General features: G+C 38.3%; 1 protein-coding gene and 1 long non-coding RNA gene across 2 annotated transcripts; both read right to left on the bottom strand.

Moving 5' to 3' along the window:
* Window positions 1–15: 15 nt before the first annotated feature.
* On the bottom strand, window positions 16–4,803 carry LOC134750069 (uncharacterized). Its single transcript, XR_010128541.1, has 3 exons — window positions 4,652–4,803; window positions 1,628–1,724; window positions 16–31 (listed from the first exon to the last, which is right to left on the bottom strand). It is a non-coding gene; the product is annotated as an uncharacterized LOC134750069 (long non-coding RNA).
* Window positions 4,804–7,979: 3,176 nt separating this feature from the next.
* Window positions 7,980–24,452, bottom strand: LOC134749852 (clavesin-1-like). Its single transcript, XM_063684851.1, has 7 exons — window positions 24,313–24,452; window positions 17,606–17,744; window positions 12,715–12,868; window positions 9,636–9,794; window positions 9,358–9,451; window positions 8,869–9,085; window positions 7,980–8,160 (listed from the first exon to the last, which is right to left on the bottom strand). The coding sequence occupies exons 2-7, from the start codon at window positions 17,736–17,738 to the stop codon at window positions 8,009–8,011; spliced, it is 909 nt and encodes a 302-aa protein (XP_063540921.1). The 5' UTR covers window positions 17,739–17,744; window positions 24,313–24,452; the 3' UTR covers window positions 7,980–8,008.
* Window positions 24,453–27,085: the final 2,633 nt, after the last annotated feature.

The following is a 27,085-nucleotide window of genomic DNA, read 5'->3' as shown; positions in this document are numbered from 1 at the left end:
CATGCTGTATCAGAAGATTAACCGGAACTGTCTGTAAATGAGAAACAAATGCGAAAAAATAACGAAACATCAGAGACCAGTAAACATTAAAACCATTATTCAAGACGAACAACCTTAATACAACTTTTTTAGTTTATTTAACTTTATACGTATTACTTTGTTATAAACTTTCGAATGAAATTTATTTTATTTATTTACAATAGAAGACAAAAAGCATTAATAACACACACATTAATAAGACATGAAAACGACGCTAGTACTTAGAGGTAGTCGGGTTGGGTAGGGCTGCACCGTCAATGAAACCGAAGAAATGTTGGATGGATTTGAATCTGTGCCCCACGGATACACATGCTGGTGGGTCGGATTATCGTAATCATAATTTTGGATCTTAGCCAGCCCATTACTTTGTTATTGCTTATAAAAAGCAGTGACAAATTCAGTCACAGTGTACTTCGGATTATGCATTTAGAAGTCTTATAACTTCTAAATGCAAAATCCGAAGTACAGTTAAAGCATAACACTTGCGATCTTTAGGGGCCCACTGACTATCAGTCCGCCGGACGATATCGGCCTGTCAGTTATTTGACAGTTCCGAACACAGACACACACACACACAGTTTGAGTTTGACAGTTTGATAGTCAGTGGGCCCCTTTACAGGCGGAACACAATCTTTCCAAGAACACGTGATATATATTTACCAGTCGTTAACTTCTGTTATGTCTACAGAAGTGACATTTTTCTAAAATGTGTTGAAATTATACTTCGTTTTTTTAGCACTGGAAAAAAGGTATACACAATCTTGAAGTGCCTTTTTATTGAAATACACTTCCGAAAAATAAGCCACAGCAAATTGTAACAATTATAAAATTAAACATATTAATAACGGGTCACTCACGTATTTTAAGTCGAAAAACGCTCCTCGGTACGGAGTGAAACATGTCGAGCGTTTTTCGACTTAAAATACGTGAGTGACCCGTTATTAATATGTTTAATATGTCTGTGTCTCACGGAAGTTTTGTTATTAAAATTATAAAATTTATAAAGCATATACTCGTATCTTCATTTACATTATTTTGCTCGACTTATATTGACCGGGGTATAGACCGTGATTATTATACCTTTTGTATTGTTTTTGAGCTCCCGATATTTCGACGCACTTACATGCATCTTGTTCACGGGTAACTGAAGATAGTGGGTGGGCGTCAAAAACAATACAAAAGGTAATCACGGTCTATATCCCGGTCAATATAAGTATAGTGAAACTAACCGTGTTTTGGTTTCATAAGTAATAATTATTTTGTAAAAGCGTTTTTCAATAAAAAGACCCGTCAAGATTGTTTACCATTTTTCTAATGCTAAAAATCGTGCTATAGTTACGAGCTTGCTCTCCATAAACAAGAAATTGGTCCGATTTAGTTAACAATTGCAGTGTCACCTGAGCCAGGCCCGGATTTAGAGACATAGGGTAGGCACTTATTATGGCACTTGAAATTTAGGGGGGGCCCCTTCTTCATCTCAAAACCATTGTTAGGTTGCCTGGGCCCCTAGGCAAATCCGGCCCTGACCTGAGCATAGTTGCGCGTTCATCCTCCTTTACTAATGGAAGATGGGGGTTAGGGTACTCACTAGTGGGAGGTGGTGGTGGGGGGCCGCCGGATCCGCCGCCGCAACCAGCCTTCTCCTTGTGCGACAACGCTGTTTGGCCGCCGATGCCCATGCCGCTCTGTGAAACAAAACTTAATTACACTTTCAGCATCAAAAGTAATAGAAGAAACAACCCATCAAATGCTTACCTTTTTGTAATAAAAAAAACCGGCCAAGTGCGAGTCGGACTCGCATTCCAAGGGTTCCGTACATTACACAATTTAAACAATGTATTTTTTATGTGAAACGTGAACAACCCGTAGGGGTCGGATCAAAAACTAAGTAATTAACTTCGACTCACGCTTGACTGCAATTTCTAATAGGTTTTCCTGTAATCTATAGGTAAAGATCTATTTTATGTATTTTTTTTCAAAATTTTAGACCCAGTAGTTTCGGAGATAAAGGGGGGGAATGGTCATTTTTTGCCTATTTTCTTGAATAGCTTCTAAATTGTTTATTCTAAAATTATAAAAAAAATATATTTGATTCTCACAATGAGCTGTTTCATTTGATATATAACACGATATAGTTTGAAAAACTTTATTTTTTAATTTTCTCATTTACTCCCCAAAAGTGGCCCCTATGTTTAAAATTCATTTGTTTACGTTACATGTCCGTCTTTGAGTCACAAACTTACATATGTATACCAAATTTCAACTTAATTGGTCCAGTAGTTTCGTAGAAGATAGGCTGTGACAGACGGACAGACAGACAGACGCACGAGTGATCCTATAAGGGTTCCGTTTTTTCCTTCTGAGGTACGAAGACCTAAAAAACGTTACGAAAATTGTAATTTGCTACCAAATTGTATTTTAATGTTGAGTATGTTTTTTATGTTCTATGTATTTTAATTGACGACGCATATAAACTTTACATTCAAAATCTGCAATGTAGTATTGTTAATTGTCCGGAAAAGTTCTGGGATTATGTTAAAGACAAAAAAAGGGAACGACAGCACAGTGATCAATCGTTCTATATCGATGGAAATGTAGTAACTGGTCAGGGCGCTGCAGATGCCTTCGCTAATTATTTCAGCTCAGTGTTTCAGCAGGATAGGCCGATCCTGGACGCGGCGGCCGCGGCGCGAGAGGCATACATTTCTGGTGACTCAAGGTCAGTTTCCATTCCCTTTGTCTCTGAGTCTGATTTTAGAGCGGCTATTCGCAAACTAAAACCTCGCTCATCTGGTGGGCCGGATGGTATCCCAGTGTTCCTGGCCAAAGATTGTGCTGATACCTTGATTGCTCCTCTGTTGCACATATATAACCTCTCACTCAAATACTCCGCCTATCCAAATCGCTGGAAAACTTCTAGGGTGACACCGGTTCCTAAGGATGGTAACAATACAGATATTACCTCCTTTAGGCCTATAGCTGTTCTTCCTGTGTTTGGGAAAGTATTTGAAATCATACTTAACCGCCATCTAAGTCTGCAGGTGGCTGATCGCTTGCAACCCAGTCAGCACGGCTTCCGTAAGTCGCGATCTACAGTCACGAATCTCGTTGCCCTCGCTGACTATGTCTGCAAAGAGATGGATGAGGGGTACCAGGTCGATGCTGCGTATTTCGACTTCAAAAAGGCATTCGACCTGGTCGACAACGACATATTGCTGAGGAAGCTAGCGCTAGCGGGCTTCACACCAAAGCTATTAGATTTCTTTGCTAATTACATGTGTGGCAGGCAGCAGTACGTCAGGGTGGGCGGCTTCGAGTCTAGTGACTACTGTACGCTGTCTGGTGTGAGTCAGGGCAGTACCTTGGGGCCCACTCTTTTTCTCCTCATGATAAACGACTTGCCCGACACAATCAGTGCTGCTAAGTGTCTTCTTTTCGCCGATGACCTGAAGCTGTTCCTAGGTATTCGTAGTATTAGCGACAGTGCATCGATGCAAGCTGATATTGATGCTGCTGCCAGGTGGAGTGAGAGAAATCGACTTCCCTTTAACGTGAAAAAGTGTAAGGCGATAACTTTCTCGCGTAAGCGTTCTGATCTCCAAACTGGGTACAGCTTGGCGGGTTCCTCGTTGGAGAAAGTTAGTGAAATCCGAGACCTAGGTTTAATATTAGACAAAAAATTCGACTTCCATTCGCATATCACTCGTATTAGCAAGCAGGCCAGTAAAACCTTAGGATTTGTAATGAGAATATCCAAGCAGTTTCACGTTGGAGTGGCTAAGATTCTCTTTAACGCGTACGTGCGCAGCAAGTTGGAGTATGGTGCGGTTGTCTGGGATCCGTATGAGGCGAAGTATTCCCTAATGCTTGAAAAAATACAACGAAAATTTGCACGCTGGTTGTATAAAAAAGCCTACGGATATTACCCGTACCTCTACCCTTCCATCTTTGTCTCGGGGATGGTTGGGCTAGACACGCTCGAATTAAGGCGGAAGTTGTTGCTCCTGGTGCACTATCTCTCAATCGTTCATCACCAAGTTGATAGCCCAGAGGTGTTAGGGAGGATAGGGTTGTTAGTGCCTAGGAGGGTACCGCGGGATGTAGACGGGGCGGTCGCACCGCGTCGCCGGCCGTGTGTGTTGCTGCGGCCGGCCGCTCGCACGTGTTACGCGAGGCACGCACCTACCACGCGTGCTTTATCATTGCTCCATTTAATGCTCACTCAGTATGTAGACGCTGACATGTTCGCCGATCGTTTAGCACATTTGTGCAGAACTGCTAGGCAATTTTTGAATTTTTATAATTTTAATTGACTGTCATGACATTTTATTTTATATGTTGTATATTTTATTGACATTGTTTAATATTATACCCGATTTTTTTTTGTTTCCTAGCGTGTAAGTAAATTTGAAATTAGAATTTGTTTTGACATTTTTATGCGCATGTTTTTATAAGTATTAATGTTGAGGTTAGTTTTAATTAGTTTCCATGTTCCTACTCATATCTGTACTCCTAGCATGTAAGTGAATTGGTTTTAAACTGTAAACTTACATTGTTTCCAATAAATAATAAATAATAAAATGTATTTTATGTTAATCAAAATCAAACTTACCACAACGGCAAACACTATCGCCAGTACAGCAACAAACAACGCTACGAACTTCATCTCGAAATGTCAGCTAGCCACCTGAATAATCCACATTAACACCTGCCTTATATACTGGAAATACAGGAAAAAAACGAATAATCCTCTTCCGGTCCCATTTAGCGTTTATATAAATAATTATAAATTATAATAATTATTTGAGAAATTGCGTGAGCATTTGTGAGCGGCGGAGCGTGGTAATGTGTCGATTTGCGCGATACATTTTGCTAGTTCTGTTTGGATTTTGAAAATGTGATGTTGATTTGATTGGTACCTGTCTTGCCCCCTGTCATATTTACTAGAGAATCTTGTCAAATTATTGGGATTGCAATTGCAAGAGTAAAAGCAGATTAGTGATATTTTAATATTCGAGACGAACATTCTCTATACAAAACCGCGATCCTCCGCTTTTCTTACTAATTTTCTATTTTAGCTTTATTTATAGGTAGTACATGCATAATACACATATAATATCCGACTTTCCCGCAGTCATGCAGTTGGCAGTAATTTTGCGCTGCATTACTGCAGGAAACGTAATCCAATACAAATTTCTCGATAAAATTAACTTTTTTGCTGCAAATATCGAAATGAGGGCTATCGTTTTTTTGCTCACCAGTTGGCGCCTCTGTTGATGGTAGTCCAAAAGACTAAAGAACAGCTGTCAGTCATTGAAGTGACAAGTGACATTTGACATTTCAAACTTTGCGAAGACCACCATCTACACTAGCGCCGACTTCCGGTTCGAACGCCATCTTGATAGTAGCCTCGTGATTAATTACTTTGTTTTTTGCTCATTAATATTGTTTAAAGTGTAATATCGATAGCTTTATTATACAGTAATCTAATGTAGTAATGTGCAGTGAATGGAGAATTAATCTCAAAGCGTGTTTAACCACCATTTTGGAGTCAACGGCCGGTAGTCCACGTGCTTCTCGTAAAATCCAGCTATCAGTTTTACGAGTCAACTACAAATAATAACTACCGAACAACGTCGTGCTCTAAGAGCATTTGGTATTTCTACCTCTAACCGTGTCTGGCTAGAGCCCTAGAGGCCCATTATTTTATTATTTACCGTACACTGGCTGAAATATTAATTCGATCCCACGTGGATCCCACTTTGACGTTGGCGAAATCATCGACAGTATCGATGGAGCCATACTACCTAAAGATTGATTGATTACACTAGCGCCCCTAGCGGCGAATTCATACGCGTTAGCCCTCATTAAATGTTTCCACCCGTTTTTATTTTATTTTTGGCAGTAATGCATTCGATAGTAATGCCGCGCTGCAATGCTGCTGCAGTGATGCTGGTATAGTCTGAATCAGAACAGAATGGTAAATCAACTTCTTCTGCTGGTTGTAATTATGTATTTAAAAAAATAGTTTATTAGAAAAGAGCAGCAATCGATTTAAAAAAAATCTGATCTCTTATTTCGCATAAATAAAATGCGAATGAGATGAAAATATCAAATCAAAAGCAGGTTTAAATTTCGAATGTTCCTTATGCGTCGTACATCTGACTGTTAGCATTTTTGACATTGACCTTAGTTTTACAAAAAATCTATTGAATTGTCGCTATTACATAACTATTACATAACGACAATGTTATTAAATTCCTAACTCTTTGATAATTTGGTACCGTAAAATGGGGTGAGTAGGAGCAAAACTGACATTCAAACCTCGATAACATTTTATTTTTACATATGCAAACTGAATGGTAAGAGTTATAAGTGTTCCGGACGTTTGTATTTTAGTTTTTATTTTATTTTGGGTAGTTCCATTTCATAACTTTGACGATAAACAGGAAAAACCACCTCACCCCGTGGTCCCTCGTGATTGGGGTGAGATGGGTTTTCATACAAAGGTGATTTTGGAAAATTGTTGGATCTTTTTTCTTATTATGAGTATTACTATAGCTCCATTTTAAATTGGAATACATTATTTTTGTAGCAGTAGCCCTGAAAATCCATCTCACCCCCCTTTCATACCTTCTCTCCCCATTCATAACCCAACTCTCCCCGCGAACCCTACTTACCCTATTTTACGGTACCAGTTCTTGCAGGTACCAATTAGCATATATGGGTTAAGTTAAGTATATTGCTGTGCCCTTGCAGGGTGTCACATGTAAACCCACCTACTTACAAGCTCCACCTAATAATATGTAATGTGATATGCAATAAACATTATGAATTCTGAATTTTACTAAATCCTCATATGATAAAAAATCCAAACAACAATGGGTTGCCAGAGAGCATGACGTAAAAATGTAAATAGGTCTCATTGTAGCATATTATGGTATTGTAATCTCGAGTCGTAGAATATATTATTCATCACCATAATGAATATTTACATCATGTTTCGTCTCTTTACATTTATATGACTCGTTCAACTTTATCTGATCTTCGTGTTATTCGTGGTCTTATTTGTCATCTTGAGGAAATCTCTTTGTTATGTTCTTGACGTTATTTACAAAACAACAAGTTATTATATAGGTGCTAAAAATTATATGAGTACCTAATATCATATAATTAGCAAACATGAGTTAGAAAAATAATAACATCCAAGTAGGTGTAAATTGTTATTGGTTACCTATTCACTTTTGAACTGTATGTTAATATTTTAAAAATAGAAATACTTATATTCGTAAACACAAACAAGAAAATTTACATATACAATGTGGAAAGAACGAATGGGCCCTGGAGGGAAAGTACCTCAAAGCCTTAAGTTAGCTCATTTTGTTTAAGGGAAACATTCTTTTATTTTTGAAAATAAACAAAACTGCAATCAAAGATTTGTATTTTTTTTTCAATTTTGCGTGTCTAAAAATATTCTTGAATACGTACTAAATATTCGATTTCATGGATATTTTGTACGACAGACGAGTGTATTAAGGCCTAATGTTTCTTGGAGAAATGTTATTAATAACATTAACTGTATCGAATAGTAGAATCAAATAGCGAGTGTTTGTTTTTTAAAATTTTTAGTAACCGACTAATTCCCGATTCCCGGGTGAAACAAGCGAATTTCAAAAATAATAAAGTGCCGGGACATAACCTTAGTCTTATGTTGCTGGCTACTTCCATCACTGATCTTCCGATGAGACCATCAAGTGAGAATATTCACGACAGATAACAAGCAATACGATTTGAAAGTTCAATGATAGGTATCTCACTTAGGTATACTACCTACTAATTAATGACAGACAGACAGACAAACGCACGAGTGATCCTATAAGGGTTCTCTTTTTCCTTTCGAGGTACGGAACCCTAAAAAGGAGGAGTAATAAAACACCATGTAACCTAAAAAAAGCCTATATTCCCAAACTTAATCTATATCTAGCTTCTTGAAGCTTCCCTGGATACCAAACAGGTCCTCGACGGTGGTCTTCTTGCCCTTCCGGAGTGCCTCGTTCACTCGTCGCCTGTTCTCATCGCGGAAAAAGTCTCGGTTGCTTTGAAGTCGCTTATAGGTCTCCTCTGTAATCAGATATGTTTAAGTTCAAATTTTTTGAGTGTAGATCTCGAGAGGCCTTTGACACGTAATATTTATGGTATAAATATAATGGTTAAATTTTTATAATCATTCTTGCACTTAAGGTACAAATCAATCGGATTCAAACTACACCAGCAGCTGCTGCAGTAATGCGGTGCGACGTTACTGGCTGCATTGCCGTCGCAAATGTCAAAATCATTTTGGCAGTAATGCATTAGTTTGAATCCCAACACTAACTTTATAGTGGCTATATTCATAAAAGTGTAAAATCTAACAAACCATTGATAATAGTTTGTCACTATATGTCATATCGATATTTGTGTGTTAGAAAGAGCCAAAGTTGAGGTTTGCTAAGTAGCCTTACCACGAGCTTGTCACTGACATGACACTGATATATTCGTCGCGTGAGCATAACTTACATTCTAAGATGCATCTCGCTCGTACTGGCATATTAGTCAAGTGCGAGCGAGTTGTATTGAAAGAAAGTTACGTGTCAGGTCAGTGACAAGCTCGTGGTAGTCGTAAAGTTTTATGAAGGGACTTGTCTTTATCTTGTTGCCCCGTTATGAATCTTTTGAATTCCCCGCCTATCGTATGCGGCGCGGCATTGTGAACCTTGTTATAATGCACGAAGGTTGATATTGGGCTGTAGCTGCGCGCGTCAGTAACCGTCTTTGGCGGTAAAACCTCACCTTTAATAGTTTCAAAGTCCGTATAATCCCCCCCTGCTTCCTTCGGCAGCGCCGCCTTCGGAATGTACTTGTAGACGCTGTCGGAGCCTCGCTGGTGGATGCTAATCAGCTCCAGCAGGTCCTTTCTGAGAAAGGGCTTCAGCATCATCATCAGCTTGTCCATCCAGCCGGGCGCGTTCAGGAAGTGCACCGCTTTTAGCTTTATTAACATGCATTCCTGAAAATTATGAATTATAAGTTAAAACACGAGCACGCAAGCGTCGAAAATGGAAAATTAGGAGACCAAGTAGAATGAACTTTATGTCAGAGTTCTCGAGGGATCGCATTATGGGGTTCTTCCAAAAAAAATTGAACACTTTTATAATATAATATCGCAGTTAACGAATATATACATAAAGCGATAATGGAATAGATGAAAGAATTAATATTTAGGTCATGCTATGCCTATCTAACTCAATCTATTTTCTACATTAAATATTGAACACTAACCTGTAGAAAGTATAATACTTGACGAATTGCCATAATTTCCACTCTGGCGAGATGACCGGCTACTGCCGTGTCCAAATCTATAATAAGCTCGAATCTGAAAACAGTAAAATAATTATTGAGAGAAATAAAAAAAAAATATAGACGAAAGACGAACAAAGAACAAGGATACAAAAAAAACATTTTGAAGCCTCAGAAGAGTCAGAAGATTCTATTTGGCCCTGAGATACTATAGCTAAAAGGAGCTCACAGCACAGCTCTTAAAATACATAATGACCTACCCTGGCCATGTTCCCTCCTCGTACTGCCACAGATCGAACACCATCATGAACGTCCGCACGACATCCACGAAATTAAAGTGACGGGGGTCTGGGTCGATCAGGCGCGCGTAGAAGCCGCGGTAGCCGCGCACCAGCGGCATGGGGAGGGGCGCGAATACACTGAAAAAAAAAAACTCGATTAAGGTAAATGTGAAAACCATAAGGAAAGACCTACGAGGTCTCGTCGCTTTTGACTTTTCCCTTTGTACACATCTCCACTTACAGAAGGTCGGTAGAGCAGAAAGATCGAAGATCTTCCTTACTGACTGTTTCTGAGCGACGTACACTCGCATTATTTGGTGACACGCCTAATTCGGTGATACAAGTTTTTAAGCATGTCACTGAGGAAAGCTAGTGAATTAGGGCCTTTTAAATGGGCCTCACGGCAAAGCCGCCGAAGCCGTTAAGCCGTGAGGTCCCATTTAAAAGGCCCTAATTCACTAGCTTTCCTGGGTGTGATGCTTCAAAACTTGTATCACCGAATTAGGCGTGTCACCAAATAATAAATGCGAGTTTACCCTATACAAATACGACAGTTCTTGCCCCATGACGGTCTTCCCAGCAATAAATTTTATATGCAAGTCTTCCCCGCATTGACTGAGAGCATATCCTTACTACATTTTTCTTACTACATTAATTTATTTTTTCCTTTCCTCGCGGCTAACCAATGTTTGTCTGAAAGAAATTGCCCCTTAGCGATGTTGTCTTTGTTAATGTTTCTGTGCTTGTATTTAAATCGCGTGGCGTGAGGTGTGCATTGACGAGTGTTGTACCTACTTGTATTGTATTACTTGTAATATTAATTACCATATTGGTAAGGCGTGCGACTTTTAAACCGAAGGTCGCTGGAAACCCCGGTTTCAATGACTGTTTGACTTTGACTTCACTGAGTTTCTTTGAAATTTTAGGTAACGAAAACTAGTATCAACATAAAAATATGTTATTTACTTAAATGTTCATGTCAAATTTCATGATATTTCAGTATGTAGTTTCGAGTATGGCGTCTTCGGGCTAGGTTCGTGTCTCCGGTCTCTGTCTTTTGTCTCACGGCGAACTGTCGCTTATATGTTGCCTACCGTCGCGTTCTTCTGTCTCGGTCGCTTGTCTCTGTCGCGTCACCTCCACTCTTAGAGTTGGTCAAAGACTAGTCTTAGTAAGATTGGGATTGGGATAGATAAATCGGGACCGGTTCCGCCGTGGCGAGGTAGCCTAGGGGCTCAAGGCGTTAGCCCGGATTGCTAAAGACGCCGGTTCGAATCCGGCTTTCACCACTGGAGGGCTTCGTCACTTTTGTCTTTAATATATGATATCTACTTCAGTTTATAATTGTATAGTTTAAATGTCCTCTTAAAGCGACCAAGTATATACTTGTATATAAAGATTAAACATTTACCCTAAGATGTTATCTTTGACTCAAGTTTACCTGTTATCGTGACATTTTGTTCTTCTTTAATTTCCAACCAAAATGCAACGCAACGCCTATAACTTGAAGGCCTATTTTAGTTTGTTCTTCCACACCTCATTCGCTCTTTTGACAAGAAGAGTTTGCTAAAGCAACCGACTTTATTGTCACAATAAAAAGGGATATATTTGCATGTTTCTAAAGTCGAAGGCTTAGTATTATAGGTAAGGGCACGGTCTTGAACCATTTAAGCGTTAAATTTATTTGGTTTTCAATACTATCGCTATACAAGACCAATGTAAAATGAACCCGGTCAACAATTAATATCCGTCCACAAAGTGAACCTTGTCATTGTAAGCAATTATGTCACTGTGAACACTGTATAATCATCATTGTTGAAATGGTTGCAGTTTTCCTCATCTCTTGCTGGGAATTCATTGCCATTTAAATGATTAAGTACCGTAAATTGGGGTGAGTAGGGTTCGCGGGGAGAGTTGGGTTATGAATGGGGAGAGAAGTTTTGAAAGGGGGGTGAGATGGGTTTTTAGGGCTACAGCTACAAAAATAATGTAGGTCCAATTTAAAATGGAGCTATAGTAATACTCATATAAAAAAAATTGATCCAACAATCTTCCAAAATCACCTTTGTATGAAAACACATCTCACCCCAATTAGGAGGGACTACGGGGTGAGGTGGTTTTTCCTGTTTATCGTCAAAGTTATGAAATGGAACTACCCAAAATAAAATAAAAACTAAAATACAAACGTCCGGAACACTTATTCAGTTTGAATATGTAAAAATAAAATGTTATCGAGGTTTGAATGTCAGTTTTGCTCCTACTCACCCCATTTTACGGTACGCCATTTTAAGCCGTAAAACGGCAAATGTGGGCTGCTGTGGTATAATAAAGTATAAAACCCGCTATGTTGTCTGCAGATGCAGAACAGGGGTGTATGACCTCTCGGAATGTCATGAGATGTCACATGACATTCTGAGACGAACAGAGAATTTCAACAGTGTTTTCAGCATAATTAGAGACTTATGGCATTATTAACTTAATCTGTCAAATCAAATCTAATCTCTATCCGTCATCTTGACATTTTGTGTTTATAAGAATGAGACAAAATTGAATCTCTTGCTCAGTTTTATGAAAAAGAAGAATTAGCCCAGGTCTAAGGAAACTTACACAGTCTCCAAGGTATATTCAGCCTTCTTGTCGAAGCAGCGGTCCTTGAAGTAGGACGTGAACAGCGTGCGCAGCGTGAAGTGGCCCAGCGCCTGCTTTGTTACTTCTCGCAGCAGTACGTCATTAGCCCAGGTCTAAGGAAACTTACACAGTCTCCAAGGTATATTCAGCCTTCTTGTCGAAGCAGCGGTCCTTGAAGTAGGGCGTGAACAGCGTGCGCAGCGTGAAGTGCAGGCCCAGCGCCTGCTTTTCTACTTCTCGCAGCAGTACGTCTTTAGCCCAGGTCTAAGGAAACTTACACAGTTTCCAAGGTATATTTAGCCTTCTTGTCGAAGCAGCGGTCCTTGAAGTAGGGCGTGAACAGCGTGCGCAGCGGGAAGTGCAGGCCCAGCGCCTGCTTTGCTACTTTTCGCAGCAGTACGTCATTACATTAAGGTCTAAGGAAACTTACACAGTCTCTAAGGTATATTCAGCCTTCTTGTCGAAGCAGCGGTCCTTGAAGTAGGGCGTGAACAGCGTGCGCAGCGTGAAGTGCAGGTCCAGCACCTGCTTGGCTACTTCTGCGCTGTTCTCGCAGCAGTGGTACGTTACCAGGAGATCCAGGTCTGCGAGAAAATATGACAATTCATTTAATAAATATTTTAGTTAGGATATAAAAAGGCTTTCGTCCATAGTCCAGTTTAATTTTTCGGGCTCGTAAAAATACTTATCAGTCGAGATGACGATTTAATTGAGTGATTAAATGCCGCAATGGCAGTCGTAAAGCGAGGTTTAGACTAGCAAGAACCTGCATGCAATTTAAGTTACATTGCCGAGTACTAAAGTAAACTGTATTCAAAAGTTTGATCAGATACCGCAATGTAACGAACAGCGGTTCCTCATATATTCATCATATAGATTATAGAGAGCTTATAATATGTGTGTATATGTAGATAAAGCAGTGTATGTAACTACATAATTAGGCTACGCGCGCACTGCGGATTTCTACCGTGCGTTTTTTTCCCGCAAAATCTGTGAAGTATGCAACCTCCTTGAAGTGCGCGCATTGCGGAAAATAATCTGTATGCGGATTAAAATCTGTGGTTTGCTGCAGATTAGTTGCGGTGCGGCGCCGCACGAATTTTTTGCATCCTATGGACTATTGAATACATCGTCTCCGAACGCGGCGCAAGCGGCGATCGCAATTTTAAATATTGAACAAGTAATTAATGAGGTTCAGAATAAACCGCCGATTTGGGACAAAAGTTCCCGTGAATATGCAGATAGAATAATAAGTACAAGAATGTGGGAGGAAATATAATTATAATAATCCTTTAATTGGCCGCAATGCCACGAGGGGATGTACCCAATACCGTTAAGGTACTTATTTTTTGTGCGACAGTAAATATAGACAGATCTGCATTTTGGTATGATAGTCCATTTTCAACGTCCGTTCTTGACTTGAGTTAGGACTAGAATGGCAAAACGTGCGGATATTTCACCGCTGTGCGCGTACTGGACACACACGGTTTTTTTTTCCTTTGCGTATTTAAAAACGCACCGCAACTCGCCGCACCGTAGTGCGCGCGTAGCCTTGGCATTTAAACACTTGTGTACTCGCTTTCATCTCATTTCATATAGTAGTTTCATGTAGATAAATCCGCTACTTAAAGCTAGATGTCGACCACGAAAATAATCGTCTTTTTGGTAACAAAACCGATGTATGGAGTGAGCACTCTATGTCTACTTAAATCTCTAACGGACATTATCTAGCAAGCAGGTTAATTTATGAAATCGCAGCGACTATCTATTTAACGTATAAATTGAAAACGTGGTTTCCTATTGCGTTTTGCACGTTTTCTGCGATAATTGACGTTTGGTCGCACTGCCAGGAGCTGTTCTCACAGCTTGCCAAGGTGTCACATTTATTAAAAACTATATTTATAAACTACAATCTGGAGCCGGATCTTGATTTAACATTTTTTTGGGTTGGAACTGGTTTTGATATGATCTTGGAGACCGCTAATGCTGATTGGTCCATGCACCAATCATGCGAAATGAAGTGAAAGTCGTGCGTAATGTGCGCCAATCAACAAGACGATCGTCTAGGTCGTATCCAAACCAGTTCAAAAATATAACAAATTATTAAATTAGAATCTAGTTTTTATGGATCAAAGGCATAAATAATAGTACTTGGTACAGAAGGTCTATTACGACAGATATGACCGCTAGGTGGCGCACGCGCGAGCAGGCGTCCGCTCCGTAGCGGTGCGCGGCAACTACTATGGGTAGACACCAAAATTGGTGTGGGCCGCATGTACTTGTAGCGACTCGACGAAATCGCAGTGAGCCACTCCTGTCAATGGGTCAAAATAAACCAGTTCTTCTGAGAGTTCTGAGGCAATTGCTCAGGTTACAATGAGAATGACGTCTATCCTTCGTAATTATAAGTTATTAGTTATTAAGAGTGTTCTCACTGCGGTCGCATGTGACGGATGTCGCAGAGTAAATTATCTGTCATTAAATTAATTGCTGTCAAGCGTCCTAAACTTCTCATAGAATAGACAGATTGCACGAGGTATAAGTTTTTTACAATAACCACTTATAATGCTAATAACGCTAAAAAACCGGCCAAGTGCGAGTCGGACTCGCGCACCGAGGGTTCCGTACTTTTTAGTATTTGTTGTTATAGCGGAAACAGAAATACATCATCTGTGAAAATGTCAACTGTCTAGCTGTCACGGTTCATGAGATTCAGCCTGCTGACAGACAGACAGACGGACAGCGGAGTCTTAGTAATAGGGTCCCGTTTTTACCTTTTAGGTACAGAACCTTAAAAACCGGCCAAGTGCGAGTCAGACTCGCGCACCGTGGGTTCCGTACTTTTTTAGTATTTGTTGTTATAGCGGCAACAGAAATACATCATCTGTTAAAATTTCAACTCTCTAGCTATCACGGTTCATGAGATACAGCCTGGTGACAGACAGACAGACGGACAGACGGACAGCGGAGTCTTAGTAATAGGGTCCCGTTTTTACCTTTTAGCTACAGAACCCTAAAAACCGGCCAAGTGCGAGTCGGACTCGCGCACCGTGAGTTCCGTACTTTTTTAGTATTTGTTGTTATAGCGGCAACAGAAATACATCATCTGTGAAAATTTCAACTCTCTAGCTATCACGGTTCATGAGATACAGCCTGGTGACAGACAGACAGACGGACAGCGGAGTGCTTTTTAGGTAAAAATTGTTATTTATACCTATAACCAGTGATTTGGCCGAAACGTTAATTGCAATTAACGTTCGGCCAACACTGCCTATAACTATATTTTTAACTTACCTACTAAACATTATTCAAATAGGAATGGTGTTATCAAGGTTACAATGTTTACTATACTATATCAGTTGTCCTTGACCAAATGATTTTATAAACAACAATAATTCGGTCTAATGTAAGGGAAATAATTTTAATGAACATTACGTACAATTTTGTGTACATATTTAATAAGTATTTTCCTACAGCAATTTCGAGACCACATTTCATGCAATTTGCTGAATTGTTCAACTGACATAATATTCAATTCCTGTTATTTAAAATCGATTTCAGTAGCAGGATGAGTGTAATTTTCACTTTCCATGCATAACAGAAGTCATTGTAACAGCAATAGGCTATTAACAATAAATTATTTCACACCATGCATGAAATAAAGCACCAGATTAGAAAAAGCAGTTATTTTTAAACACAATTTCTATTTAATCAATCGGATTGAAGTATAAAAAGTAGGTGAGTTGACCGTGACGTCATTGTGTAAAGTTTCAAATTCCATATTAGCAAATCGTTTTAACAGTTCTAAAAAAGAAACTGATTTGACTAATAGAGGAATACCATATTGAAAAATAATTTTGAATTTGGAATCTGTTGCTCGAGGATACCTACGGCAAACAATTGAATGAGTTTTTCAATGGTTCTTACCGCTGTTATCGTGGTGGGGAATTCCTTTTCATTATCTTGCCTCGGAATAAATATAGACGAAAATCACGATACTTTTTGACTTCGAAAAACGGTCCATAAAACTGATACTTATCTGACTCATAATATCACTTTTTTAAAGATCTCTCCTCAGCTCGCAGGTTTGAATATTACCCAATACACACTTTATTTACTGTATAACTTACCGTCAAGGTACTTTTATGTCAGATGTGGTTGCGTCTTAAGCCATTCCTGTCGCTTCTGAATGTCTTTCGGCGATATGCCGGGGTTCTTGACCTACTAAATATAACACTTTATTTACTGTATAACTTACCGTCAAGGTACTTTTATGTCAGATGTGGTTGCGTCTTAAGCCATTCCTGTCGCTTCTGAATGTCTTTCGGCGATATGCCGGGGTTCTTGACCTACTAAATATAACACTTTATTTACTGTATAACTTACCGTCAAGGTACTTTTATGGCAGATGTGGTTGCGTCTTAAGCCATTCCCGTAGCTTCTGAATGTCTTTCGGCGATGTCGGGGTTCTTGACCTACTAAAACACTTTATCTACAGTATAACGTACCGTCAATAATATAATAATAATAATAATATTCTTTATTGTGCACAATGAAACATGATTAAATACAGCAAATTAACATAAAAAACTATGCAGCAACAGGCGGTCTTATCGCTTAAAAGCGATCTCTTCCAGACAACCTTCAGGTAGTAGAAATTAGCGCAAGGAAGAAATATGTATAAGGGTAGCAAAAATAAATGGAGAACGAGTACAGGAAATAAAAACAGCACAACTAAATATATAACAATATCAATACATGCATAAATATATATATATATATTCATACATACATAAACATATCACACAATACAGATAGACAGACAGAATCTAATAATTAACGAGTTTGAGGAAGGGACAGATAGTGGATTTTGAGCTGAGCCTTAAAAATGGGGAGTGATTTAGCTCGTCTTAGCTCCGACGGCAGAGCATTCCACAACCGAATCGCTTGGAAGGTAAAAGAATCGTTATAGAATTTAGAAGAAGAAGAAACTTGGGCAAGCAGATAATTCTAGGAGCATCTTAAAGAAGAGAGGTATTTGAAGCGCTCCTTCAGGTAAAGCGAGGTAGAGGGGTTGAAGAGTCAAGGTACTTTTATGGCAGATGTGGTTGCGTCTTCAGCCATTCCCGTAGCTTCTGAATGTCTTTCGGCGATGTCGGGGTTCTTGACCTACTATAACACTTTATTTACAGTATAACTTACCGTCAACGTACTTCTCTGTCAGATGTGGTTGCGTCTTCAGCAATTCCCGTAACTTCGTCTGTGTCTTCCGGAGATATGTCGGGGTTCTGTAGGTATACTTAACCTACAGTCAAACTTACCATCGAGGTACTTTTCTGGCAGATGTGGTTGCGTCTTCACCCATTCACGTAACTTCTGAATGTCTTCCGGCGATATGTCGAGGTTCTTGGCGTACTCCTGCTCGATCGGGAACTGTTTCACCGCGTTGGACATTTTTAACTGTAACCAAATAAAGAGGAATTTAAGTACCGCTTAGCTTAGCTTAGCTTAGCTTGAGTGATGACGATTAACGTTTAAAAAAAAAGTAGGCATTTGTGAAACTATTAGAATGTGTCAAATACTTAATGTATGCTCTCTTGTTCTATACGCTACTATTGACGGCGACCGTATGTCGAAATATTTTCTTGTGCCGTGTCACGTTCACGGCGTGTAATTCCTGTTTGTCAACTTTTTGTTTTGATGTTATGTATTGATTGCGTATCATAAATACATCAAAATGTTTACTGATTTTTAGGGATGCTTAAACGGCTGTTAATTCGCATGTTGACCTTATCCGGCTACCGAAGGAGGGTTATGTTCTTCGAGCGTATGTATTGCATTGCATGGTGAATGAAATTGATTTCTGTGCCTATTGTGACCGTGATAATAACCTAACGGCTTTCATACTTTGACAAATTGAGCTTCTCACTGTGAGTACTGTGACAAAGTATACGAAGTGGCACAAAAATAAAATCCCTTGACTGTACCTATTTTAGGGTTCCGTACCCAAAGGGTAAAAATGGGACCCTATTACTAAGACTCCGCTGTCAGTCCGTCTGTCACCAGGCTGTATCTCATGAACCGTGACAGACAGCTGAAGTTTTCACAGATGATGTATTTCTGTAGCCGCTATAACAACAAACATTAAAAATAGAATAAAATAAATATTTAAGTGGGGCTCTCATACAACAAACGTGATTTTTTTGCCGTTTTTTTGCGTAATAATACAGAACCCTTGGTGCGCGAGTCCGAATCGCACTTGGTCGGTTTTTTTAGTATGTTTAGGAAATAACATAAATTTAACCATCCCATACCGACATAAATATACCTACGTGTTTCGTGACCGTGACCATATAAAATAAACAATACGAGTACCTACTAAGTTTAAATATTAAAACATGAAGGGTACACGGAAAGAACATGTCTATTCACTTTAGTAACATTTTGAGTAATCGCGGTTTTAAAATTTGGAACCATGTCAAAATGTATGGTAATTCCGTGACCAGGTCTTTTTTAACTAAAAAAAAAGTTGTGTTACATATATTATACAATGATAGCAAAAGATATAACTAATAGTTAATTAAGAGCTCTACATTTTGAAATGAATATCTCATTTTGCGAAAAAAGTGACTAGACATGTTCTTTCCGCCTTCACAATTCTAACAATTCTTAAACATGTAGGTATCATCCCAGGTAGCATTTAGACGTCATTTTGACGTCCGTTACGTCATTATGACGTATAAATGACGTCATTATGAGGTCACTTGTACGTCGCTGACGTCACTTTGCTACCTGGGATATACCTAAAGTAAGTAATTATGTAGGTGCCTAAACAATAGGAACCAGATTCAGATTTAATAACTTGTTACGGTTTCGATCTTATTTTGATACGGCCTTGAAGATCACTCACGCTGATCGGTGCATGCTAAATAAAGTGGTAAAAAAACGAAAAAAAAAAACTAATTGTTAAATTCGTGTTGATTTATTTACAGTCTAAGAAGCAATATTTGTAGTTTGTTTATTCGTTATTGCATTGTATGTAGTTGGTTAAACCAATTCGTCAGTAAATAAGAACAAGAAAAACCATACTCATCCTTTTCTTTTGGGTGCTAGTACTAGTGTAAGACAAAGATAGTATGATTCTCTGTCTATGTTTGAAATGATACCGTCCTTTGACAAACTATATTTCTATTGTTGTCGCGTCTAAAATTTATCAAAGGTTCATTTTGAAAGAATTAATTAAAAGTAACATTCTAGGGTCCTTAAGACATGCAATTTTAAATAATGAAATTGCTGTAGTCATAGGTAATGGACAGAGTCCTCACATTGTAGTCATTTTCGTGGGTCTGTCTGTCCAATTGTGACAGGCATTTTACTTAGAAACTTAAAGACATACTATTAGAACCGAAATGGTCGGTTAAGAAGGATTTCCTGCCGAGGTTTTCTCGAGGGAATACAGTATGACCGTACAAGAAAAACCATACTCATCCTTTTCTTTTGGGTGCTAGTACTAGTGTAAGAGTTCATTTTTAGAGTTCCGTAGTCAACTAGGAATCCCTATAAGTTTCGTCATGTCCGTCTGTCTGTCTGTCCATCCGCGGCTTTGCTCCATGAACAAATAAGTGGTAAAATAAAAAGTATGGAGTTATGGAGTTTTGAAGTCGGTTAAAAAGAGACTTGAAGGAATTGTAATAGGGCATAGCTAATTTGCCGTTCGTACATGGTAAATGACTCAAAAATATGTGAACATGACTTTATTTTCTAAGCCTAGACTCTAAGGTGTAAGGGCGTACACATCTTTTTGAAACTTTGGGAATGTATATATATTTATGCCCTTGACTGTACTTACGAGTATAGCTAAAATGACTCGATAACAAAATAGCCTAATAGCCTTTCGCTTAAAAGCTAATCTTGAGACGATATTGACACAAAATGCAATGACAATTTTCAAAATTAACTTTTCTTCACATCACCAATTCAAAAAAGGGCTTTTGCTTCCCTGCTAGGAGGGATCAAAGTAACACTTTTCTGTTCTAGGACACTATTTTTACATTTTTGTACATTATTATTTAGCTTAAATAATATTTTTAAACATTGTAATTACTCATTGGTGATGTGAAAAGCAGTATGTGTCACATGGTAGCAAAATTATTTCCATCTTGGGCGTAGCACACTTGAATCCCTCACTACGCTCAGGATTCTACTTTAGAATCCCTCGCTACTCTCGGGATTCTATTATAGAATCCTTCGCTTCGTTTAGGATTCAATGTACTCCCTCGCCGTAAATATGTCATTTTGCTTCCTTGTGACACAATCTACTATTTCGATCGGCAATTTAGTCCTTGACATCTTTGAGAGCTGCTGTAACTCTCGGGTAGCGACAACATTAATATGTGCAAAGTCTTGTTGTATCACCTTGGAAACCTGTATTCTCTCATTTTTTAAGGTTCCGTACCTCAAAAGGAAAAAACGGAACCCTTATCACTTTGTTGTCCATCCGTCCGTCCGTCTGTCGGTCAAGACGATTTGTCTCCGTAACGCGGGGATGTATCTAGTTGAAATTAAAAACGTTTACTCAGGTCTACAGTCCCTTCAAGCTGTGAAAAAATCAAACTTCTAAGTTGACGTAAGAAAAAGATACGGCCGCTTCCGATTTCCGCACTCAAGGAAATCAAAATTTATTGGGTACTTCCCGTTGACCTAGAACTATGAAATTTGGCAAATAATATCGTCTGTACACTACTACGTTTAATTTGTGCGGAACCCGAGTCCGACTCGCACTCCGGTTTTTTAGGGTTCCGTACCCAAAGGGTCTAAACGGGACCCGATTACTGAGACTCCGCTGTCCGTACGTCCGTCCGTCTGTCACCAAGCTGTATATTCTCATGAACCGTGATAGCTAGACAGTTGAAATTTTCACACATGATGTATTACTGTTGCCGCTATAACAACAAATACTAAAAACAGAATAATATAAATATTTAAATGGGGCTCCCATACAACAAACGTGATTTTTTTTTGCTGTTTTTTTCCGTAATGGTACGGAACCCTTCGTGCGCGAGTACGACTCGCACTTGGCCGGTTTTTTAAGGTTTGCTGAACTATGGACTAGTCAAAAAACCTGTTGCATATTTTTGCAAATCACTACAACTTTTAAAACAGAGTCACCCGCCGCCGCCGCGCCTATCTGAGTGTATGTATGTTCGCGAATAACTCGCGACAGACTCTTCTGCACAGATTTTAGTAGGCAAACCAAAGCGCCAATCTTTCACTCGCAATTCCATCCAATATGACGCGCACATACGAAAAATCTTTTACTGTCCAGAGATACCGGTGTCGGTGAGGAAATTCCAATCTGTAGCATCACTCAAGGAGCGGGTTAAAAATTGTGGCTTTCCGATAGTTAGGTAATTTTGGTTTTCTCGATTAGTACTTCTTTAATCTCCTTTAGTTTTTTAGTTCGAATTCATATCTATTATGATTCATATCTTATATTCATATCCACTTTGTGGCATTTGGTGTCGAGACACTGGGGCCGTGGGGTCCAAGCGCAAAAGTTCTTTTTAAAGAACTTAGCAAAAAGCTCGTCGACGCAACCGGTGACCAGAGAGCTGGCCGGCTTTCTCTCGCAGCGCATAAGTATTGCCATTCAGCGAGGGAATGCTGCCACCATCTTTGGCACAATGCCGCGGGGGCCTTATTTAGATGTTTTTTAATTAAGAGTAAGTAGTTTTGTTTTTAATTTTTATTATTTGTAAGTTGTTATTCTTAGTTAGTTATATGTATTAGTTTATCTTTTATATATCATATAAGTATTAGTATTTAATCATAATTTTGTAAGTTTACTTTATTATGTTTATGTATGTATATATATATATATATATATATATATATATAATATTTGACTTTTTTGGTTCAATTTCTCGTTGTAATTTATGAATCTCTCTTGCACCAACATTTGTCTCTGTTTGACCTAATGGTTGACTGGTAGAGAATGCCTTTTGGCATTAAGTCCGCCATTTGTACATTTCTCTTTGTTTGTGCAATAAAGTTTAAATATATATTTTTTTATACTACGTCGGTGGCAAACAAGCATACGGCCCGCCTGATGTGAAGCAGTCTCCATAGCCTATGTACGCCTGCAACTCCAGAGGAGTTACATGCGCGTTGCGACCCTAACACTCCTCTGCCTCGAGCTCTGGCAACCTTACTCACCGGCAGGAACACAACACTATTAGTAGGGTCTAGTGTTATTTGGCTGCGGTTTTCTGTAAGGTGGAGGTACCTCCCCAGTTGGGCTCTGCTCTAGATCTGGAATGACATCCGCTGTCCTGTGCCCTACCACACAAAGCGAGATGTCATTCACAGTGCCCATACCTCTCTTTTGGACGTAGTTTAAGGACATACCCGGGTCCAAGAATAATAATAATAATCTATTTATTTATATTATATATTGAGTATTTATTTATTTTTATTTAGGGTATATAATTATTTATTTATGTATATATGCATTTTTTATTTTTTATTATTATATTTCTATTTATGTTTATTTGTACCAATGTGTATTCAAAACTTGATTGTACACTGTTGTTTTTGTTTGTTATTCGTCGTTACTTTCTGTTAAACTCATTTCCTCAAAGGTTAACTGGAAGAGATCCCATACAGGGATAAGTTCGCCTTGTTGTATTTCATTTACTCTGTGACTGTGTTTTTCGTGTTGTTATTTTTTATGTACAATAAAGTATACACATACATACATTTTTTTTATACCACGTCGGTGGCAATCAAGCATACGGCCCATGATGATAAGCAGTTACCTATGGACGCCTGCAACACCGGAGATATTACACGCGCGTTGCCGACCCTTTAAAAACCTGTACACTCTTTTTTTGAATAACCCCATACTGTAGCCCCTCGGGAAAACCTCGGCAGGGAGCTCATTCCACAGCCGAAGCGTACGCGGGAGGAAATTCCTCTTAAACCGCACAGTACCCGACCATTTAGGTGCTAGGGTGTGAGGATGAACACCCTGCCGATGGCGAGCGGTGCGGTGATAGAAAGCGGCCGTTGGCATCATGTCAAACAGTTCTTCGGAGCATAGCCCATTGTACAAGCGGTAGAACACGCATAAGGAGGCGAAGTCTCTCCTTAATACCGTTTGTGAGATACATAAACCGGACCTAATTTGGCTTTACATAACCAGTGGATATAGAGTTTTTTTTAATGCATCACTATAAGTTAGGTATAAGGTTATACCTATATTAGTTTTATTTGTATATCTTACTAGTTTTTGTCCGCAAATTTGTCTGCGTGAAATAATGATGATAAGTTGATAACTGATATAAATAAGTATTGCGGCCCTATTCATATAAATGTGAAATTCTCAACCAAAAGGGTACTTATTGTCGCTTGTCAGTAAGGCGCTATTTCCATATAGCTTCAAATTGAAATCAACCTTATCAACAAGCGACAATGTGGTACCTTTTGGTTGAAAACGTCACAAATAAGTCCTGCGGCTTAAGAGCGTTTTCGAATGTAAAATCCTACCTCTACTCTAAATTAGAAAATATATTTTTCATTTCTCATGCTCTGATGGTCATTGTTGTTCTAAACGGTGTGCAGAAAATGATACGTTTCTGCACTAGAGCATTTTACGTAACAAGTACAATTTTTTTTGCGATAAGCAATCGAAATTTGGGTTTAAATGGATTTGTTATACAATTTGCATTTTGATATTTAACTCCCCATTTCATAAATAACGATACTTTTTCCTAAATTGTTAAATGAAAGTACCCATAAGAAATAGTATATAAAATGTATACTTAGTCATGTTAAAAAAAAACACATGCATCCTCGTATTTGAAATAGTAGAGTGTTTAACTGGGGTGAAAGGCATCAATTCAGGCTCGGTCTATTGACGCTCTCACTGCGTTCGAGCGCTAAACTACCTCGGCAGATATGACCGCCTATCATCCCTTGTTTAACACTACTATTTTTATCTGGCCTACAAAATAAATAAAAAACTTACCAAATTATTTCGTCAATAAATATCACAACACCTTAAAAAAAAAATTATTTATATATTTTTTTTAATAGTATTTAATTCACAAACTGTGCACTATATTTTGAAGCCTGGCGCTTAAGCCGAAGCGCGCAGGTCAACTGCGCGGGAGTTCGCCGTGAAGAAGGATTTCGACTAAGCACTTTAAGGCTGAATCACGATGACTTCAGTAGTAAGCGTGGAAGTAACGTTACACCAGTTTTGGTCCTAGGTCCGGTTAAGAGTTTCACCAAAGATAGATATAACTCCGTAATAGATGGATACAGTCTAAGGAAAAAACGTGCCTCGAAAATCAAGAAAATTTGATTCTCGTTCAGAGGGCGCTACTAGCTTTGGCCCACTGTCGTATAGATGGCGTTGACGGTTTCGTTTGTTATTTAACAATTTTAACGCATATCAGTGAAAGAACATGGGTTAAAATCATAAAAATAATTAATGCAAATAAAAAAAAAATATTTATCCATATTTAAATACATTTTATCGTATTTTTAATTCATAATTCATAATTCATTTATTGCATTTATAATCATGTGTTTACATAAGGTCTTACAAAGAGCATTTTACAGCTAAAGTGTTCACATGAACCCTGTTAGGGTATATAGCAATGTACTTATTAACTAAAACTTAATATAACATTTAAAACTTTCGCGGTTTAAACACATATTAAATCACATTTAGAAACGGGTCTATCGCGAATTTACACAAATCTCTGTTTTGACATTTTGCTGGGACGTCAGTTAGCCACGACCACGACCAGTGAAACCTGTGTCGAAACGTCGGTAAATAAAGGTAACAAAATAAATTCGCGATAGACCCGTTTCTAAATGTGATTTAAAACTTAATACTAAATACTAAAGCAATAATATTTCAACATTTATTTTTATATATATTGCATGCAACATGGCACGTCAAAAATACATATTTTTCATTTTAACTAGATTAGGAACCATTTATAAATCTTCATTTTTAGTTTTAAAGTGTGTGTAGTGAATTTACTGGGGTTACAAAATTCACTATGACAGTACCGCTCTAGTATAAGTTACTCTATGGTTTCACGAACCCGTCGCCGCCAAAAAGCTGGTCCTACCCTATCCTAAATCCGACAATCATGATTTTAATTTTAAAAGTAACACGTGACTTAATCGCGTACAAACTTACGTTTATTTATGGCCTGACGTTTCGAACGTGACGTTACGTTCGTGGTCACAGGCAGACTCCCTGCCTGTCTCTGCCTGCTGGCGTGCCTGTGACCACGAACGTAACGTCACGTTCGAAACGTCAGGCCATAAATAAACGTAAGTTTGTACGCGATTAAGTCCTGTGTTAGTTTTAAAATTATGAGTGAAAATCGTGTTAATTTAAATCAGTAAATCACGATTTTATCAACAGTTTATATACTTAAACCTTTTATTTATATCAATTAATAGTTAAAATATATGTTAATTATAAACAGGGAGGTAACAGTTCGGGACTTAAAAGGAAATTTTTGACGGGACTAGTTTGTTATTAATAAGTTTTTATATACTAAGTGTATACAGTTTAGGTTTACTAGGTTAGTTTCAATTTTATAATATTGTAATTTTATTTAATATAATATACTAACAAAATATGGATTGTTTTTATTTCTATTTTTTATGACTTTGAAAATTATTTCAAAAAATCTAACTCGAAAATTTATAAAAAACAGAAATAATAATGTTTGTCTACGTCAAAACTCATTAATCACATGTACCAATAGTATGTTAATTATTATTTCAATGAAAACAACCATAATCGAATTTAAACTGTTGTGAGACATGCTATAATAACATTAAATAATTTTACGGTTTAGACTCACTTGTTTTTAGTCACTCGCGCGACATGCACAGACATCAAGCACCATCTGAATGACATTTTAGACAGCGACGACCAACTTGACATCTTCAAACCAAACGAGACCAAATTCCTAGCTGCATCATGTCGTTATATCGAGAAAATCGTTACCCCTAGCTCCATTATTTACTAATGAGTGCATATAAAAAAATATATCATTAATTATTATTTTTGTACAATTTGACTAATTTTCTTAATTTTGTTATGTAGAAATGAATTCATTATTAATTTTATTAGAGTAGAATGTGACATTTACTTAGGCCTGTGAAGATGAGTTTAATTTAATTTTTTTTTAATTGAGAAAATTGTGACATTATTAACTCATTATTCCTAATTCTGTATTCGGTTATGTATAATTTATTGATTCAATCTAATTTAAAAACTGTAATAGATGTCATATATTAAAGAAAAAGTGACGAAGCCCTCCAGTGGTGAAGGCCGGATTCGAACCGGCGTCTTTAGCTATCGCGGCTAACGCCATGAACCCCTAGGCCACCCCGCCACGGCGGTGCCCGTCCGAATTTCTCGACTATATGCCATCTTAGTAAGACTAGGCGTCTTTGACCAGCTCTAAGGGCAAGCAGTGCGCGCTTGCACCTCCTAAACGAACTCCTTACGGATTTACGTTGTAGCGAGAGAGACTGGTGCTGCCATCTATGAACAAGTTTGGGAACAAATCAAATTATTTTATTAAATATTTTGATTTGTGTTTTTTAAAGTAGTCACAGTAGTAGTAGTAGTTGTGTTTTTTAAAGTGTAGCCGTGGCGGGGTGGCCTAGGGGTTCATGGCGTTAGCCGCGATAGCTAAAGACGCCGGTTCGAATCCGGCCTTCACCACTGGAGGGCTTCGTCACTTTTTCTTTAATAT

The sequence above is a fragment of the Cydia strobilella genome, chromosome 19, assembly GCF_947568885.1.
Source record: "Cydia strobilella chromosome 19, ilCydStro3.1, whole genome shotgun sequence".
Classification (NCBI taxonomy): domain Eukaryota; kingdom Metazoa; phylum Arthropoda; class Insecta; order Lepidoptera; family Tortricidae; genus Cydia; species Cydia strobilella.
This window is presented reverse-complemented; position numbering and strand designations above follow the sequence as displayed.

What these genes read in the sequence shown, in the direction of transcription:
- LOC134749852 (XM_063684851.1), bottom strand. Translation starts at nt 17,738, where the DNA reads ATGTCCAACGCGGTGAAACAGTTCCCGATCGAGCAGGAGTACGCCAAG. An exon ending in AAGTATTATACTTTCTACAG is followed by an intron (nt 9,086 to 9,357) that starts GTTAGTGTTCAA and finishes CATAATTTTCAG; the next exon opens with GAATGCATGTTAATAAAGCT. An exon ending in GGACTTTGAAACTATTAAAG is followed by an intron (nt 8,161 to 8,868) that starts GTGAGGTTTTAC and finishes ATCTGATTACAG; the next exon opens with AGGAGACCTATAAGCGACTT.